Here is a 15,586-nt window from a genome sequence, read left to right as displayed (position 1 = left end):
TCCAAGTAGTAAAACCATACCATGTAAAATCTGTAGGTAGCGGACTCCCTGGGTAGTGGTGGAAGATGGGTGTTGGGGAAGCATCCGCAGAGTAGGAGAAGTTTGGTGGTCCCAGTATAAATTTCAGTGGAGCTGAAATTTAAATAAGGCAGTTTGATTCCGAAGTCTGTCGTCCTAAACCCATACATGTTATATACTAAGTCCTGCACTAGGAACTGGGAATATAATAGTGACGAACCAGATGGGATCTCTGCTCTCTCAGAGCTGCAGTATAGTGGGAGACATATGAATCAAGTAATTAACATTATGAATGTATAATTACAAACTGAAATCAGTACACTAAAAGAAAGAACCCACTGGTCTGTGAGAGAAAACAGAAGCCTGACCCAACAGATTGGTTAAGGAAGGCATCCTGGAGGAGGTGACAGCTGAGAGCTAAAGAGTGAATAGGAATCAATTAAGTGAAAGGAAAAGACATATTTCAGACAGAGTGACAAGTATGTGAAAAGGGCTTGGAGGGAACATGGATGTTCAGGGAACTGGAGATAATTTAGTGTGGCTGGAGCTCAGAGATTGGATGAGAGGAGGCCATGGCCAAAGAATATAGGATATGGTAAGGATTTTGATCTTTATTTGAAGAGCAACACAAATCTCAAAGGGGGAGGAAGTGACATAATCAGATTTGCATTTTGAAAAGATCATTCTGTCTGAAGTGTGGAAGACATACTGGAGGAGATCAGAGGGAACGTTGGGTGGACTTCTGGTAGTTGTTTACCAAAGCCAAGTAAAAAAAATTGTGGTAACTTCGTCTAAGGTGGTAGTAGTAGGAGTGGAAAGACCTAAATGGATTCATGGGATGTTTAAGAGGTAAATTTGGAAATGGTGATGGGCTAGTAAGCTTTCTGTGGTCTGGGATAGAAAACATTGGAAAAAGACAAGCCTCAGGAGAGAAGATCATGAGTTCAATCTTGAACATGGTGAGTTTGACTTGTATTTAAGACATTCAAGTGAAGATTTTGAGTAGGCAGTTGGCTATCATGTGTGGAACCAGAGTCATTGGCACAGAGATTTAATTGAAATTGTGGATTTGGGTAAAATTGCCTAGGGAAGAGAAAATAAAGTGAAAAGAAAATGTGGTGAGCTCTATGGTGGACTCTTTCATGGTTGGGCAAAGAATGATAGGCCAGCAAAGAAAAAATAGAATTAATGTTGGCTAGCATACTGAATAGAGGAGAATTTCTGGCAACCACTAAGAGCATTTTGGAAGTTGGTGACTATGATTCCTGTGTACCCTAATGTGTGACTCTGCAAATGGGACTTCTTTATTTGGGTGCAGAGATAGGGAAAACTGATGGCAGGGATGACCCAGGGTTTTGTTTCCCTAAATACAGGGAATTAAAAGACAGAGGGCAGAGGATTCAGGTATGTCCTATAACTTACCAGGTCATTTTTTTTTTTAATGTGGGAAAAGATTTTTAAATTTTAAATAATTCTGAGAAACATACTTTGTGTATAAACATTTGTTCCCATTTCAAATATTTATTTTGGGTGAATTCCTACTAGTAGAATTAACAAAGAGTAAGAATAACTTTTAGGCTTTTTGATGACATTGCAAATTTGCTCACAAACGGATTGCCCCAATCTTGTTTACATTGGGCCGTGGGTGTTCTATTTTTAATTTTTAATTTTTTCTGTAGATGGATCTAAGAAGCTACTTTATTTATTTTCATTGAAGTATAATTAACATACAATGTTATCTTAGTTTCAGGTGTACAATATAATGATTCAGCAATTCTGTACATTACTCAGTGCTCATCACCATAAGGGTACGCTTAATCTCCTTTATCTATTTCACCCACCTCCCCACCCACCTCCTAATTTTTATTGTTTGCATTTTGGCAGGCAGAATAAATGTATTCCCCAAAATTTTACTTTTTGTTACTCTCTTTCAGTTGCTTTGTGTCTTGAGTAATTTTTTTGGTTAAGGTAGTTAGCTCATGCATGTGAGAATGCCTTTCCATTGTGTTTGTGCATTAATGAAAACTTTTCTGGCTGTTGCATCTGAACTCCTAAATGTATGATTCCATTTTATTCTGAATTTTAATGGTATGGACAAATCTGAGACCAGAATGCCAAGAAGAGGTGCAGAATTTCTGGAAAAAAAGCCAACATTGCCAGAGTGGAGGGAGAAATAGAGAAAGTGAGAGAATGAATGCTCAGGGTCAAAGATGGTGCAGGGTCCAATCATAAGAATCATGTAAGACAGTGTCAGGAATCTTGTGTTTCATCTTGAGTGAGGTGAGAACCCCTGGATGGTTTTGAGCAAGGGAGTGATGTGATCTAATTTCCATTGTAAGGAGATCACACCATTGGGGATGGAGCACACAGGGCCTCGTGGAAACAAAATCCTGTTTCCCTGCTGGTTCTCAGGTGGTACGAGGACAAAAGTGGGGTCTAAAGCAGGTGTGAGGTGGGGATTGTGAGAAGATACAAACAAGCCCTTGCAGACCAGTTGTTCATTTTACAGTGATATTTAGACCAAGAGGCCTGACAAGGACTCTGGAGCCACTGTCCCATCAGCTTTAAGGCCAAGTGTAGTGAAGGCAGGCAGGAAGGGCCTTGAGCTTGGGGACCTTTGGTCGCTTCTCCCTGGCCAGAATTGAGGAAGGGGTGTGTGTGTGTGTGTGTTTAGAGCCTGGAGTTTAGTTATCTCCCTCCTTCCAGGCTTCTCTTGGCCTCCTCTCTTCAACTCCTTCTAAGGGTCTTCTCTTGGGACAAGTAACCAGCAGATACTAAAGGATCCTCACTTGAGGTCACTTTGTGCCTGTTTTCACTCCCACTTGTACAGGGTGTGTGAGACAAGGGTTCCCAGAAGAGAGTTTTTGGCTTTCTTATGTTCAAATGATATCATCAGCCTACTCATTACACAATTCTGATTAGATATGAAGTGTATCACTTATTTTCTTGAATTTCTCATTGGTCACAAATCTTATTCATGTCCCTTTTAGAATTGTTAACATATATTTTTTTGAATGCCATAGCCCCACACTTAAAATCTTTTCCTCTTTGCAAGTTAGGCTTTAGCTTATTTAGAAATTCTAGTTCTTCCTAATGGGTAACCCCATGAGTTCTGAAATGGTCTGAAGAGTCCATAGTAATTTGCTGTTAGCCTACTTATCACTTCTGGTTTGGTTATTATTAAATCTCAGCCTCCTTTCTCCTTGTTTACGTTAATGGTGTTCTTGCTAAACCAGATCCTTCTGATCTCCCTCACTACTTTAGGCTAGTGGAAGCAACAGAAGGACTTGCTGAACGTATACATTGTTCCTGAGGCATGGGGCTTTGGAGGAACAGTTACCACAATTGACCCCTTGTGGAGAAGGAGGCCTTTGAAAATTTTGAGTTTCCAGGGAGAGCTGTGGGTACCTGGGGATATCTGAGAAGACATTTGTTAATATAGCAATTATTTACTGGTCATCAGCTATGCTCAAAGTACTGAATTTAGAAGTTGCATTTATAGGCACTTAAGATATCGTTCTTAAAGAGACAAAAGCCTGGTAGATGAAGATACTTTTCAACAATGATTATTTCATAGTGTTTGTAGGTGGTATGATTTATATATAAGGCCCAAGGAGTGGACGTGGAAACATTTGGCAGAAGCCAGAGAAGCTTAGGTGGGTGATATTTTCATTTTGAAGAAGTGTTCCAGGAATGGGGTGAGAAGAAGGCAAAGCATTAGTAATAACTGTGAGATAAGACACAGGCCTCTTGTGAGACCCCTAAGTACCTTGGGATGGCTGGCATGTAAGGGCAAAGGTTGAGCTTACCAGGATATAGGGTTGGAGAAACCAGCTGAGGAGAGCCAATTATGACATACTAAGGATTTTGAATTCATTCTGTGGACAAAAGAGAACATTGAAAATTTTTCAGCAGGATTGTATTATGATCAAATTCTTATTTTAAAAGACAATTTTGGCAGCAGAGGTTTGCATGGAGACTAATTTGAGTACTATTGCAATAATTCATGTAGGGTGAAGGCTTTAATCAAGGCAGAGTGTTAGTGGCTGGGGTCGGAAGGTAGGAGGAGATTCTGCAGAAGTAGTGAGGAGGTTGGTAGGAGAGCGAGATGGAAAGAAAGGATAGATTCCAGAAGTTTCAAGAAGGTAGAACTGACAGAACATGGCGGGAGATTTGACGTGGCTGATCAGGAAAAGGAAAGAGGAAAATTTGGAGGAAACATGAGTTCAGTTTCAGATGTTAGACTTTTTAGTCATTGTGGGACTTCCAGCAGGAGATTTTTCATAGACACCCAAATATTTGAGAGAATTACTCAGGAAGTTCATTTGTAAAGGTGGTTGATACAAGCAACCTTCAGCTTGTGGTACCTGGGTGGCTCAGCCAATTAAGCAACCAACTCTTGGTTTTGGTTCAGGTCATGATCTCATGGTTTGTGAGTTTGAGCCCCATGTTGGGCTCTATGCTGACAGTGCAGACCCTGCTTGGGATTCTCTCTCTCCCTCTCTCTCTGCCCCTCCTCCACTCACACTTTCTCTGTCTCAAAATGAATAAATAAACTTTAAAAAAAACAAGGAATCTTCAGCACAGAGCACCTTGAATCCTTGATTTTAACGAGTTTTTCAGTGTTTATTTCAACAAACCACCTCCACTCTCACGTCTGGATCTTTTCTTCTTTTTTGTTAAAGTTTATTTATTTTTGAGAGAGGGAGGGGGAGACAACGAGGGGGGCAGAGAGAGAGGGAGAGAAAGAATCCCAAGTAGGATCCACGCTGTCAACATAGAGCCTTATGTGGTGCTCGATCTCACGAATTGCAAGATCATGACCTGAGCTGAAACCAAGAGTGGGACACTTAACCAAACTGAGCCACTCAGGTGCCCCTTATGTCTGGATCTTAACATCATCTTCATCTGCTCTAAATTGGAAGAATTAAAGTCCAAGATGGCAGTTTGAGCACTGGTTCCTTCTATGTTCCAGTTCCCTATTGCTTTATAGCCATATCTTTTCTTTTGGGTCACTGAGACTTCACATCCCTTTACTTCTCCTTTTACTCCTGGTTCATTGAAACATTGTACTATCATTTCTTTTTCTATCTAGTCTAGATCATAAAGTCCGAATCATTTGCTCTTTAGTACATGCAATGCATTCATTCCCTTGCTTTCTGATGCACATATTCTGTAAATTCTCAGTGTTGGATCTGGGCTACTAAGTGCTAAATGGAAGCACAAAATATATGGACAGGAAAAACCACAACTGTGTTGATTCCAGTAGGTCATCCCTCAGCACCTCTGTCTCTGGCCAGGTTTCTCTTCAAAAACCTGTAGCATAGTCCCAGCTTTCACCACCTTCTTCATGCCTTTTTCCACAATGACACCTTGCTTCACAACTCAGTTAACAGATGGTCTTACTCTTTATTTTTAAGACAAAATTGAAGGCATCATGTCTGATTCCTTCAGTGATCCAAACCTGCACCTTCAAACTTATCCATGCCTGCATTTATACCTCCTTTCCTGTGGCCACAGAGGAGGAAATAATGCAAAGATGTTAGTATTCAAAGGTCATTCTGTGTTCACCTGATCGTTATTATTTCAATTATCCTTTTTTTCTCCTTTACATTAATCTATGTTGGCATTTACCTTCTACATGCTCAAGTGACCCTTATCTTAGAAAAGTAAAAAAAAAAAACCCTCATTTTAACCTTTATTCCTCTGTAGCTGCCAGTCCCTTCTCCAGATATGACAGGTCAGTGAATGCTTATGATGTTCCAACTTCACCACTGCTTTGGACCTGGTAATTCTTTGTTGTTGGGGCTGTCCTATGCATTGTAGGATGCCTAGCAGCACCCCTGGCCTTTGCTAATTAGATGCCAGCAATACTTCCCCTTACCCAGTTATGACAACCAAAAATGTCTGTAAATCTCTGTTGTGGGGGAGGGGCAAAATTGTTCCAGTTGGGATAAAACTCATAACTCTTTAAAAAATACTTTTTTTAGTGTCTATTTATTTTTGAGAGACAGAGACAGACAGAGCATGAGTGGGGGAGGAGCAGAGAGAGAGGGAGACACAGAATCCGGAGCAGGCTCCTGGCTCTGAGCTGTCAGCACAGAGCCCAACGCGGGGTTGGAACCCACGAACCGTGAGATCATGACCTGAGCTGAAGTTGGATGCTTAATTGACTGAGCCAACCAGGCGCCCCTTAAAAAAAATTTTTTTTAACGTTTATTCATTTGTGAGAGGCAGAGAGAGACAGAACATGAGTGGGGGAAGGGCACAGAGAGAGAAAGGAAGACACAGGATCCAAAGCAGGCTCCAGGCTCTGAGCTGTCAGGACAGAGCCCAGCTGGGGCTCAAACTCAGAAACCACGAGATCATGACCTGAGCTGAAGTCGGCTGCCCAACTGACTGAGCCACCCAGGTGCCCCAAAACTGATAGCTCTTAATGTTTGAGTAAGCGCGTGCAAAGAGACTCTGACAAGCTGTAACAACATTTTACTAATAGAAGATAATGTAACTGATTTTGCTACTGGACAAAAATATTGTTCTATTAAGTTACTAGGCTGACAGGAAATCCAGTAGTGAACAGAGAGAGGGTACAAAAAATTTTTCTGAATATTCTGGGGAATATTCAGAGTGGACATTGAGAGATTTTGTCACTTTGCAAAACACATACTAATGAATTTCAGTAATTAATTTCATTAGGATCACCTCCTTTTGAAATATGTGTGGTAAGTTAGCAAACTGAATAACTCATTACCATGTATGATGGAAGTGTAGTGACAGGATTTGAAGGAAGAAAAGCATGATTCCATATAGAGAAATGTATGCTCTTTGAAGCACAGTTCAACTTGAAATGATGTTAATGATGTTTACATATACCAAGATATTCAAGTTTGTATCTGTTTTGAAAAAAGGGGCTATGAGTTTTGATATAAATTATGGACTGTTGTTCTTTAGGACAGAAAGGAAACTATCATGGTTCCGTTAAGCACAGGGAGTGCTTTCTTCATTTCAACACACTCAGCACTGACTGGGGGCTACCATTGGATTCAACTGTCTAGGTTGCTCCCTCATGGTGGGCAACATAGGAAGCTGCGTTAGGAAAGGCAGAATGTCTGTGGTGGGACCAGGAGACAAGGTGATTCCAACATGGCCTTGAGCTCTGTGTTTTATTTCAAAATCTTGTCTGTGTTGTAGAGATTTCTGGAGACTTTTGAGACCTAGTGACATGACACCCTGGAAAGATGTTTTAAATCAATTATTTTAGTTTATTGAATGCTTGCTATGTTTCAAACCCTAGGCAGAATTCAGGGAACTATCTGTAACTTTCCTGTAAGTGTGAGACACAGCGGTGTGATGATGTCAGCGCATCCTGGCTCATAAGAACCAATTTTCCATATTTCTCCCCAGCTCTGTGTTTTGTGACTGTAATCGCCATGGTAGAAGTAGTTATACTAAGGAATAAGGAACCAAAATATGCCACAAATCAGGGCTTTAAAAAAATTATATTCTTTCCAGAGAACTGTTTTACCAGCACACCACCAAAGATGGGTCTTCTTTTTTTTTCCATTTCAAAGCTGAAACTGAAGTTCAGGAAAGTAATTCCCTAAAGTGAGTTTAACTTTGAAAACTGCATGAGTTTCTGGGAGGCAAGGCACAGTATTAGTATGAGAGAATCCCTTATTTTTCTACTCAAATGGTAGAGTCCAGTTGAAGTTAGGTTTTATTCATAGGGCATTTTGATTTTCCTTTGTTTCTCTTACCTTTCTTACTGAACATAAATGGGTCATGGTTCACAGTCTTTCAGACCTGCATTTTGGTGTAAATTAGAACGTTATTTTTCATCATACTTGGTTTTCTAACAAATATATTATTTGCAAAATATTCCCAGCATTTGATTATTTAACTAACCCCTGTTCTATTACTAATCAGTTCTGTTATCCTCAACAAGTTTTCTCTGCTGTCTAGTATTGGGGATGCCACCAGGGACCTCTAAGGTCAATGCCATTCATTCCAGCATGAAGACCTTTATGCTTTTAACAATAGAGTATTTCCATGTGAAAATATTAACATGGAATATAAGTTCTAAATAAAGTAAGATGAGCCTCAAAAGTGAAGTTTGTTATTTTATGATGAAATGAAGTTTTTATTTTGTTTTGAAAGTTTCAGAACCTGAAGCTGAGGGAATTCTACTGTGAAGGAAACCCTCTGTTCCTGAAGGAGCCAGTTACCGCTGTACAACAGGATGATGTCTGGAGTCTACAGGTGAAGCCTTATACCATTCACACAGCTCTTGAAACTAAAGCTATGATTTAAGTTTTAAAGAGTTTTCTTTTAAAGCATTCTTGCCAACTGGTAAATGATTACAGCAACCCTAGTCCATTGGCAATGTGGATCCTAGACATAATCTCTTTGACTGGCTTATAGAATCCAATGTAATACTGATATCTAGAGTGACCAAATTTGGAGAAATGGAAACATTTTATTGGATGAAAAGAAAAGAGAGGAAGTTGTTTTCACTTTAACCTTCCAAGTATTTTTTTAGTATTATTTAAAGGGTGTATTTGATTTGTTTTTACCATAAGTTTTTGCCTCTTCCTTCCCATTTTCACTTGTCCCTGTTTCTAGTGGATAAATGAATCTGACCCAGAAATCATGTTCACTTTAATTAGACAAATTGATGATATTAAAATATGGAATAGAAAAGCATATTAGAGGACTCTCTTTGTGTGTTTTTTAGTGACAGATGAATTAAGATTGCAGATCTTCCCACAGTTGATTATGAGTCTCCATCATGAATTTGGACTTCTCAGATTCTAAGTATTTAACAGGAATGAACTAATTTATGATTTAGTCCTCCAATAACCTTAAAAAGTAGTGCCATTATTGCCCCCCTTTTACTGATAAACTGAGATCAGTGTAAGTTAAATAACTTGTCCATGTTCACAGAGCTAGTATGTGTTAGTATGATGATGCCAACCTAAAAGCTGGGCTTCAGACTCCATGCTTGGAAAGCTCCATTGTCTTAGAAAGAGTCTGCTGGAAGGTGAGGGAAAGGGAAACAGGGCTAGTCCCTTTCTGGAGGAGGGTCTGGTTTGTGGACGGGACAGAATGAGCAGTCAACCCAATGTGGCAGTAGTCTCACTGGGATCCCTTGAGGGCAAGAATGTTGCTGTGTGTCCAGCATGAAGATGCAGAGTGAGAGAGCAGTATTTCTTCCCCCTTTTCTAAAACTATAAGGTCCCAGGAGCACAAGAATTTTATGCAGGCATGTGCGTGCATATGCACACACACACACACACACACACACACGCACAGTTGACCCTTCAACAACATGGCGGTTAGGAGCACAAATCCCCAGGGAGTCAAAAATCCATGCATAAATTTTGATTCCTGCAAAACTTAACTACTAATAGTCTACTGTTGATGGAAGTCTTACCAGTAACATAAAGAGTTGATTTACATATTAACACATAACAAATAGGAGTTAATGTATATATGTATTATGTACTGTATTCTTACAATAAAGTAAGCTAGAGAAAAGTGAAGGTTAAGAAAATCATAAAGAAGAGAAAATACATTTATACTACTATGTTGTATTTATTGAAAAAAAATCATTGGTTTTGAAAAGCAGAGGGACTTAACATTGTGAGTTTTTATAATCAGTGGGGCTTAACTCCTGGAACTTTAAAAATCAGCAGCTTGGGTCTGGGGGAACCAAAGGGTGGTAGAAAACTGGTTCCTTGCCCTTAAAGAGACTGCAGTATAACAAACAGCCCCAATGATATGGCATAGAAGCTGCGGTTTGAAAAACACCAGGGGTATGGGAAAGCTATTTGTTTACTTATCTCAGAGCCTCTGCAGCAGGGGCAGGGATCTTTAGGAGACTTTTCTAAGAACAAAAGAGCTGACAAGCTCTATTTCCCTCCCCCACCCCCTAGCCTAGATACATGGAGACCTGCAGGAACCAGTACAGTGTGAACACTACCTGGCTTGCTAACAGTGTACCCCATACCCATGCAGTTCTGCAGACTCACCCCTCTTGCCCCAGTCTCCCCGGGAGTTTTCCAAAGTGACTACAGGTCCCCTGACACAGTGGACCTACACAAAACTTGCTAACACTGTGCACCCCACCCTCGCATTCTCCTATTGACCCACCCCCACCAACCTGTCCTCCACAGGAGTCCAGAGGTGTGCCACAAGTGTGGCAATGTGCAAGCAGCCCCAGTAGGGGCCAGCACCACTCCAAAGTGACTTCTGTCCCAGGAAGTTTGGAAGATAACCACACATACCAGTTGAACTACAGCTCCAGCAGCAAAAGCCTCCTGGGGGACAACACAGGGAGAGTATCCTGCAGTTTGGTGCAACTGCATCTCTGCCCAAGGCAGCCCCAGATTGGTCCATTAACAACAGGGACCAAACCTTGCCAACAACAGGGAAAGTGAGCCATTGTTGGCAATTCCACTGAAGACAAATGCAGCTCAGCCCCAAGAGTAGGGTGCACAAAATATATATAGGAGACACCCTTGAAGCTCCAGATTCTGACGAACACGAGACATTGCACTACAGGGCATCACAGGACATTTCCTTCATAAGGCCATTACCTGCAAGAGCAGGAGACATAGTTGATCTTTCTAACACATAGATACAAAGAGACAAAATGAAAAGACAGAGAAATATGTCCAAAATGAAAGACCAGGACAAATCATAAGAGAGCTAAACAAAATGGAGATGAGTAATATGCCTGGTAGATAATTTAAATTAATGGTCACAAAGATACTCACTGGGCCTGAGAAAAGAATGGAAGATCTCTGTGAGAACCTCAACAAAGACAAAGAAAATGAAAACCATTTAGAGATGAATTCAAAAGATGAAATTAAAAATACACTAGAGGAAATAGAGAATAGATTACAGGAAGCAGAAGCATGGATCAGTTGACCTGGAGGACAGAGTAATAGAAGGTAAACATGCTGAACAGGAGAAAGAAAAAAAGATTAGTAAAAATTGAGAATACATTAAGGGGACTCAGCAACACCACCAAGCATAATAACATTCACATTATAAGGATACCAGAGGAGAAGAGAGAGAAAAGGAGGCAGAAAATATATTTGCAGAAATAATAGCGGAAAACTTCCCAAATCTGGGGAAGGAAACGAGACGCGAATCTAGGCAGCACAGAAAGCCCCCAACAAAATCAGCCCCAGGAGGTCCACACCGAGAGCATTGTAATTAAAATGACAAAAAGTAGTGATAAAGAGAAAATTTTAAAAGCAGCAAGAGAAGAGAAATCAGTTACATAGAAGGGAAACACCATAAATCTACGAGCTGATTTTTCAGCAGAAACTTTGTAGGCTGGAAGGGAGTGGCATGTTATATTCAAGGTGCTGAAAGGGAAAACAACAACAACAAACCTTCCATCAGGAATACTCTATAGGAGAGTTAAAGAGTTTCCCAGGCAAACAAAGGTTAAAGGAATTCATCACCACTAAACCAGTCTTGTAAGAAATGTTAAAGAGGAATTTTGAGTGGAAAGAAAACACTATAATATAAGCAAGAGTAAGAAAGGTAGGATGGATAAAAGCAAAATTAAATATATCTATAAAAATCAAAGGATTCATAAAATCAAAGAATGTGAAGTATGACACTATATACAAAAGACATGGAGGGGAGAGAAGTTAATATTTAGTGCTTTTAGAATGGGTTCAAACTTAAGTGACCATCAACCTAATATAGACTGTTATATGCACAACATGTTATATATAAACCTAATGGTAATGACAAAACAAAAAACCAGTAATAGATGCACAAAAAATTTAAAAGACAAAGGAATCTAACACTAAAGAAAGCCTGCAAACCATGAGAGAAGAGAGCAAGAGAAGAAAGGGACAGGGAACAACTACAAAAACAGCTATAAATCAAGTAACAAAATGTCAATAAATACATGCCTACCAATAATTAATTTTTTTCATGTTTATTTATTTATTTTGAGAGAGAGAGAAAGAGTGTGTGTGCACACAAGTGGGGGAGGGGCAGAGAGAGAGAGAGACAGACAGACAGAGAGAGACAGGGAGAGAGAGAATCCCAAGCAGGCTCCACACCATCATCACAGAGCCGGCTGTGGGGCTCAAATTCATGAACCATGAGATCATGACCTGAGTCAAAACCAAGAGTTTGACACTTAATCGATTAAACCATCCAGTTGCCCCTGTAAAGGAATTCAAATATATCACTAAAGAAAGCCAGCAAACCATGAGACAATAGAGGAAGAGAAGAAAGGAACAGAGAAGAACTACACAAACAACCATAAAACAAGTAACAAAATGTCAATAAATACATACCTACCAGCAATTAATTCGAATGTAAATGGACTAAACACTCTGATCAAAAGACATAGTGTGTCAGAATGGATTAGAAAGCAAGACCTTTCTATATGCTGCCTACCAGGGACTCATTTTAGACCTAAAGATACATGCAGATTGAAAGTGAAGGTGTGGAAGAACACTTATCATGCTAATCGAAAATAAAGCCAGGGTAGCAATATTTATATCAAACAATATAGACTTTAACACAAAAGTTGTAACAAGTGACAAAGAAGGACACTATATAATAATAATAAAAGGGGCAATGCAAAAAGAAGATATAACAATTGTAAATATTTATGCACCCAATATAAGAGCGCCCAAATATATAAGGCAGCTATTAACAAACATGAAGTAATCAGTAGTAATACGATAATAGGGGGGTAATTTAACATCCCACTTTTATCAATGGACAGATCATCCAAACAGAAAATCAATAAGGAAAGAGAGGCTTTGAATGATACATTGGCCCAGATGGATCTAATAGAAATATTCAGAACATCCCATCCTAAACAGCAGAATACACGTTCCTTTCAGGTGCACATAGAACATTCTCCAGAATAGATCACATGAGGCCATAAAAGAAGTCTTAAAAAATTAAAAAAAAAAATTGAAGTCATATAATGCATCTTTTCCAACCATAATGCTATGGAACTAGAAATCAACTACAATAAAAAATCTAGAAAGAACACAAATGCATGGATGTTAATGTGCTACTAAACAATGAGTGGATCAACCAAGAAATCAAAGAGGAAATAAAAAAAATACATGGAGACAAATGAAAATGAAAACACAATGGTCCAAAATTTGGGGGATGCAGAAAAAGCTGTTCTAAGAGGAAAATTTATGGCAATACAGGCCTATATGAAGAAGCAAGACAAATCTCAAACTAACCTAAAGAAGAAAAAGAAGAACAAACAAAAACAAAACAAAACAAAAAAGAAAAGAAAGAACAAAAGCCCCAAGCAGTAGAAGGAAGGAAATAATACAGATTAGAGTAGAAACAATGGAATAGAAACTAAGAAAACCAAAACCAAATAAACAAACAAACGACAATAAAAATACCCATAGAACAGATCAATGAAACCAAGAACTAGTTCTTTGAAAAGATCAACATTGATAAACCTTTAGCCAGATTCATGATGAGAGAGTGAGAGAGAGAGAGAGAGAGAGAGGGAGACAGAGAGATACAACTCAAAATCAGAAATGAAAGAGAAGAAATAACAAACAGCACAAAAATACAAAGTATTATAAGAGAAGAGTGTGAAAGATTATAGCCAACAAATTAGCCCAAAGGAGATGAATAAATTCCTAGAAACATACCTCCTAAAGCTGAATCAGGAAGAAATAAAAAATTGGAACAGACTGATTACCAGTGATGCAATTGAATCAGTAATCAAAAAACAAACAAACAAACAAAAACCAAAAAAACTCTCAACAAACAAAAGTTCAAATGGCTTCACAGGTGAATTCTACCAAGCATTTAAAGAAGAGTACCTAGTCTCCTCAAACAATTACAAAAAAATAGAAGAGGAAGGAAGGCTTCCAAATTCATTCTATAAGGCCAGCATTACATTGATACCAAAGCCAAATTAAGAAACTACAAAAAAAAGAGAGCTACAGGGCAATATCTCTGATGAACATAGATGCAAAAATCTTCAACAAAATATTAGCAAACAATCCAAAAATACATTAGAAAATTCATTCACCACAATCAAGTGGGATTTATTTCTAGAATGCAAGAGTGGTACAATATTTGCAAACCAATTAATAGGATACATTACGTCAGCAAGGTAAGGAATAAAAACCATATAGTTATTTCAATGGATGCAGAAAAAGCATTTGACAAAGTACAATATCCATCCATGATAAAAAACTCTCAACAAAGTAGGTTTAGAGGGAACATCCCTCAACATAATAAAGGCCATATATGAAAAATTCATAACAGACACCATACTCAATGGGAAAAAACTGACAGCTTTCCCCCTAAGATCAGAAACAAGACAAGGATGTCCTCTCTCACCTCTTTTATTCAACGTGGTACTAGAAGTCCTAGCTGCAGCCAGCAGACAAGAAAAGAAGTAAAAGACATCTGAATTGGTAATGAAGAAGTAAAAGTTTCACTATTTGCAGATGACATGATACTGTATATAGAAAACCCTAAAGACCACCAGTAAGCTGCTATAAATGATAAATGAATTTAGTAAATTCTCAGGATACAAAATCAATATACAGAAATCTGTTGCATTTCTATACACTAATAACAAAGCAGCAGAAATAGAAATTCATTAAATAAACACTTTTATTTATAATTGCACCAAAAATAATAAAATACGTAGGGCAAACTTAACCAAAGAAGTGAAGACCTATACTCTGAAAACTATAGCACATTAATGAAAAAAATTGAAGATGACATAAACAAATGGGAAGATAGTCCATGGTCATGGACTGGGAGAATAAATCTTGTTAAAATAGCCATACTACCCAAAGCAATCTAAAGATTAAATGTAATCCCTATAGAAATACCAACAGCATTTTTCACAGAACTAGAACATCTTAAAATTCGTATGGAACCATAAAAGACCACAAATAGCCAAAGCAATCTTAAAAAAGGAGAAAAAACTGGAGGAATCTCAATCCCAGATCTCAAGATACACTACAAAGCTATAGTAATCAAAAAGTATGGTACTGGCACAAAAATAGACACATAGATCAATTGAACAGAACCCAGAGTCCAGTAATAAACTCATAATTATATGGTCAACTAATCTACAACAAAAGAGGCAAGAATATGCCATGAGAAAAAGACAAATGGTATTGGGAAAAGTGGATAGTTACATGCAAAAGATTGCAACTGAGTCACATTCTTATACCATTTACAAAAATAAACTGAAAATGGATTAAAGACTTAAATGTGAGACCTGAAACCATAAAAATCTAGAAGAGAGCACAGGCAGTAATTTCTCTGACATTGGCTGTAGCAGCATTTTTCTTGATATTTCTCCTAAGGCAAGGGAAACAAAAGCAAAAATAAACTCTTGGGACTACATCAAAATCCAAAGCTTCTGCACAGCAAAGGAATCAATCAACAAAACAAAAAGACAACGTACTGAATGAGAGGAGATACATGCAGACAATATATCTGATAAGGGGTTAATATCCAAAAAATGTAAAGAACTTCTATAACAACACTGAAACAACAAATAATCCAATTA

At 38.5% G+C, this 15,586-nt stretch overlaps 1 protein-coding gene across 1 annotated transcript in view; it reads left to right on the top strand.

The window, feature by feature from the left end:
* Positions 1 to 15,586, top strand: part of LRRC69 (leucine rich repeat containing 69) — an 84,589-nt gene that overhangs the window by 54,599 nt on the left and 14,404 nt on the right. Inside the window, exon 8 of the mRNA XM_049632681.1 lies at positions 8,176 to 8,277. Within this exon, the coding sequence (XP_049488638.1) occupies positions 8,176 to 8,277 (102 nt within the window). The remainder of the gene's footprint in view (positions 1 to 8,175; positions 8,278 to 15,586) is intronic.

Source organism: Panthera uncia, chromosome F2 (assembly GCF_023721935.1).
Source record: "Panthera uncia isolate 11264 chromosome F2, Puncia_PCG_1.0, whole genome shotgun sequence".
Lineage (NCBI taxonomy): Eukaryota > Metazoa > Chordata > Mammalia > Carnivora > Felidae > Panthera > Panthera uncia.
The sequence above is the reverse complement of the archived record's forward strand: the minus strand, read 5'-3'. Positions and strand labels throughout refer to the sequence as shown.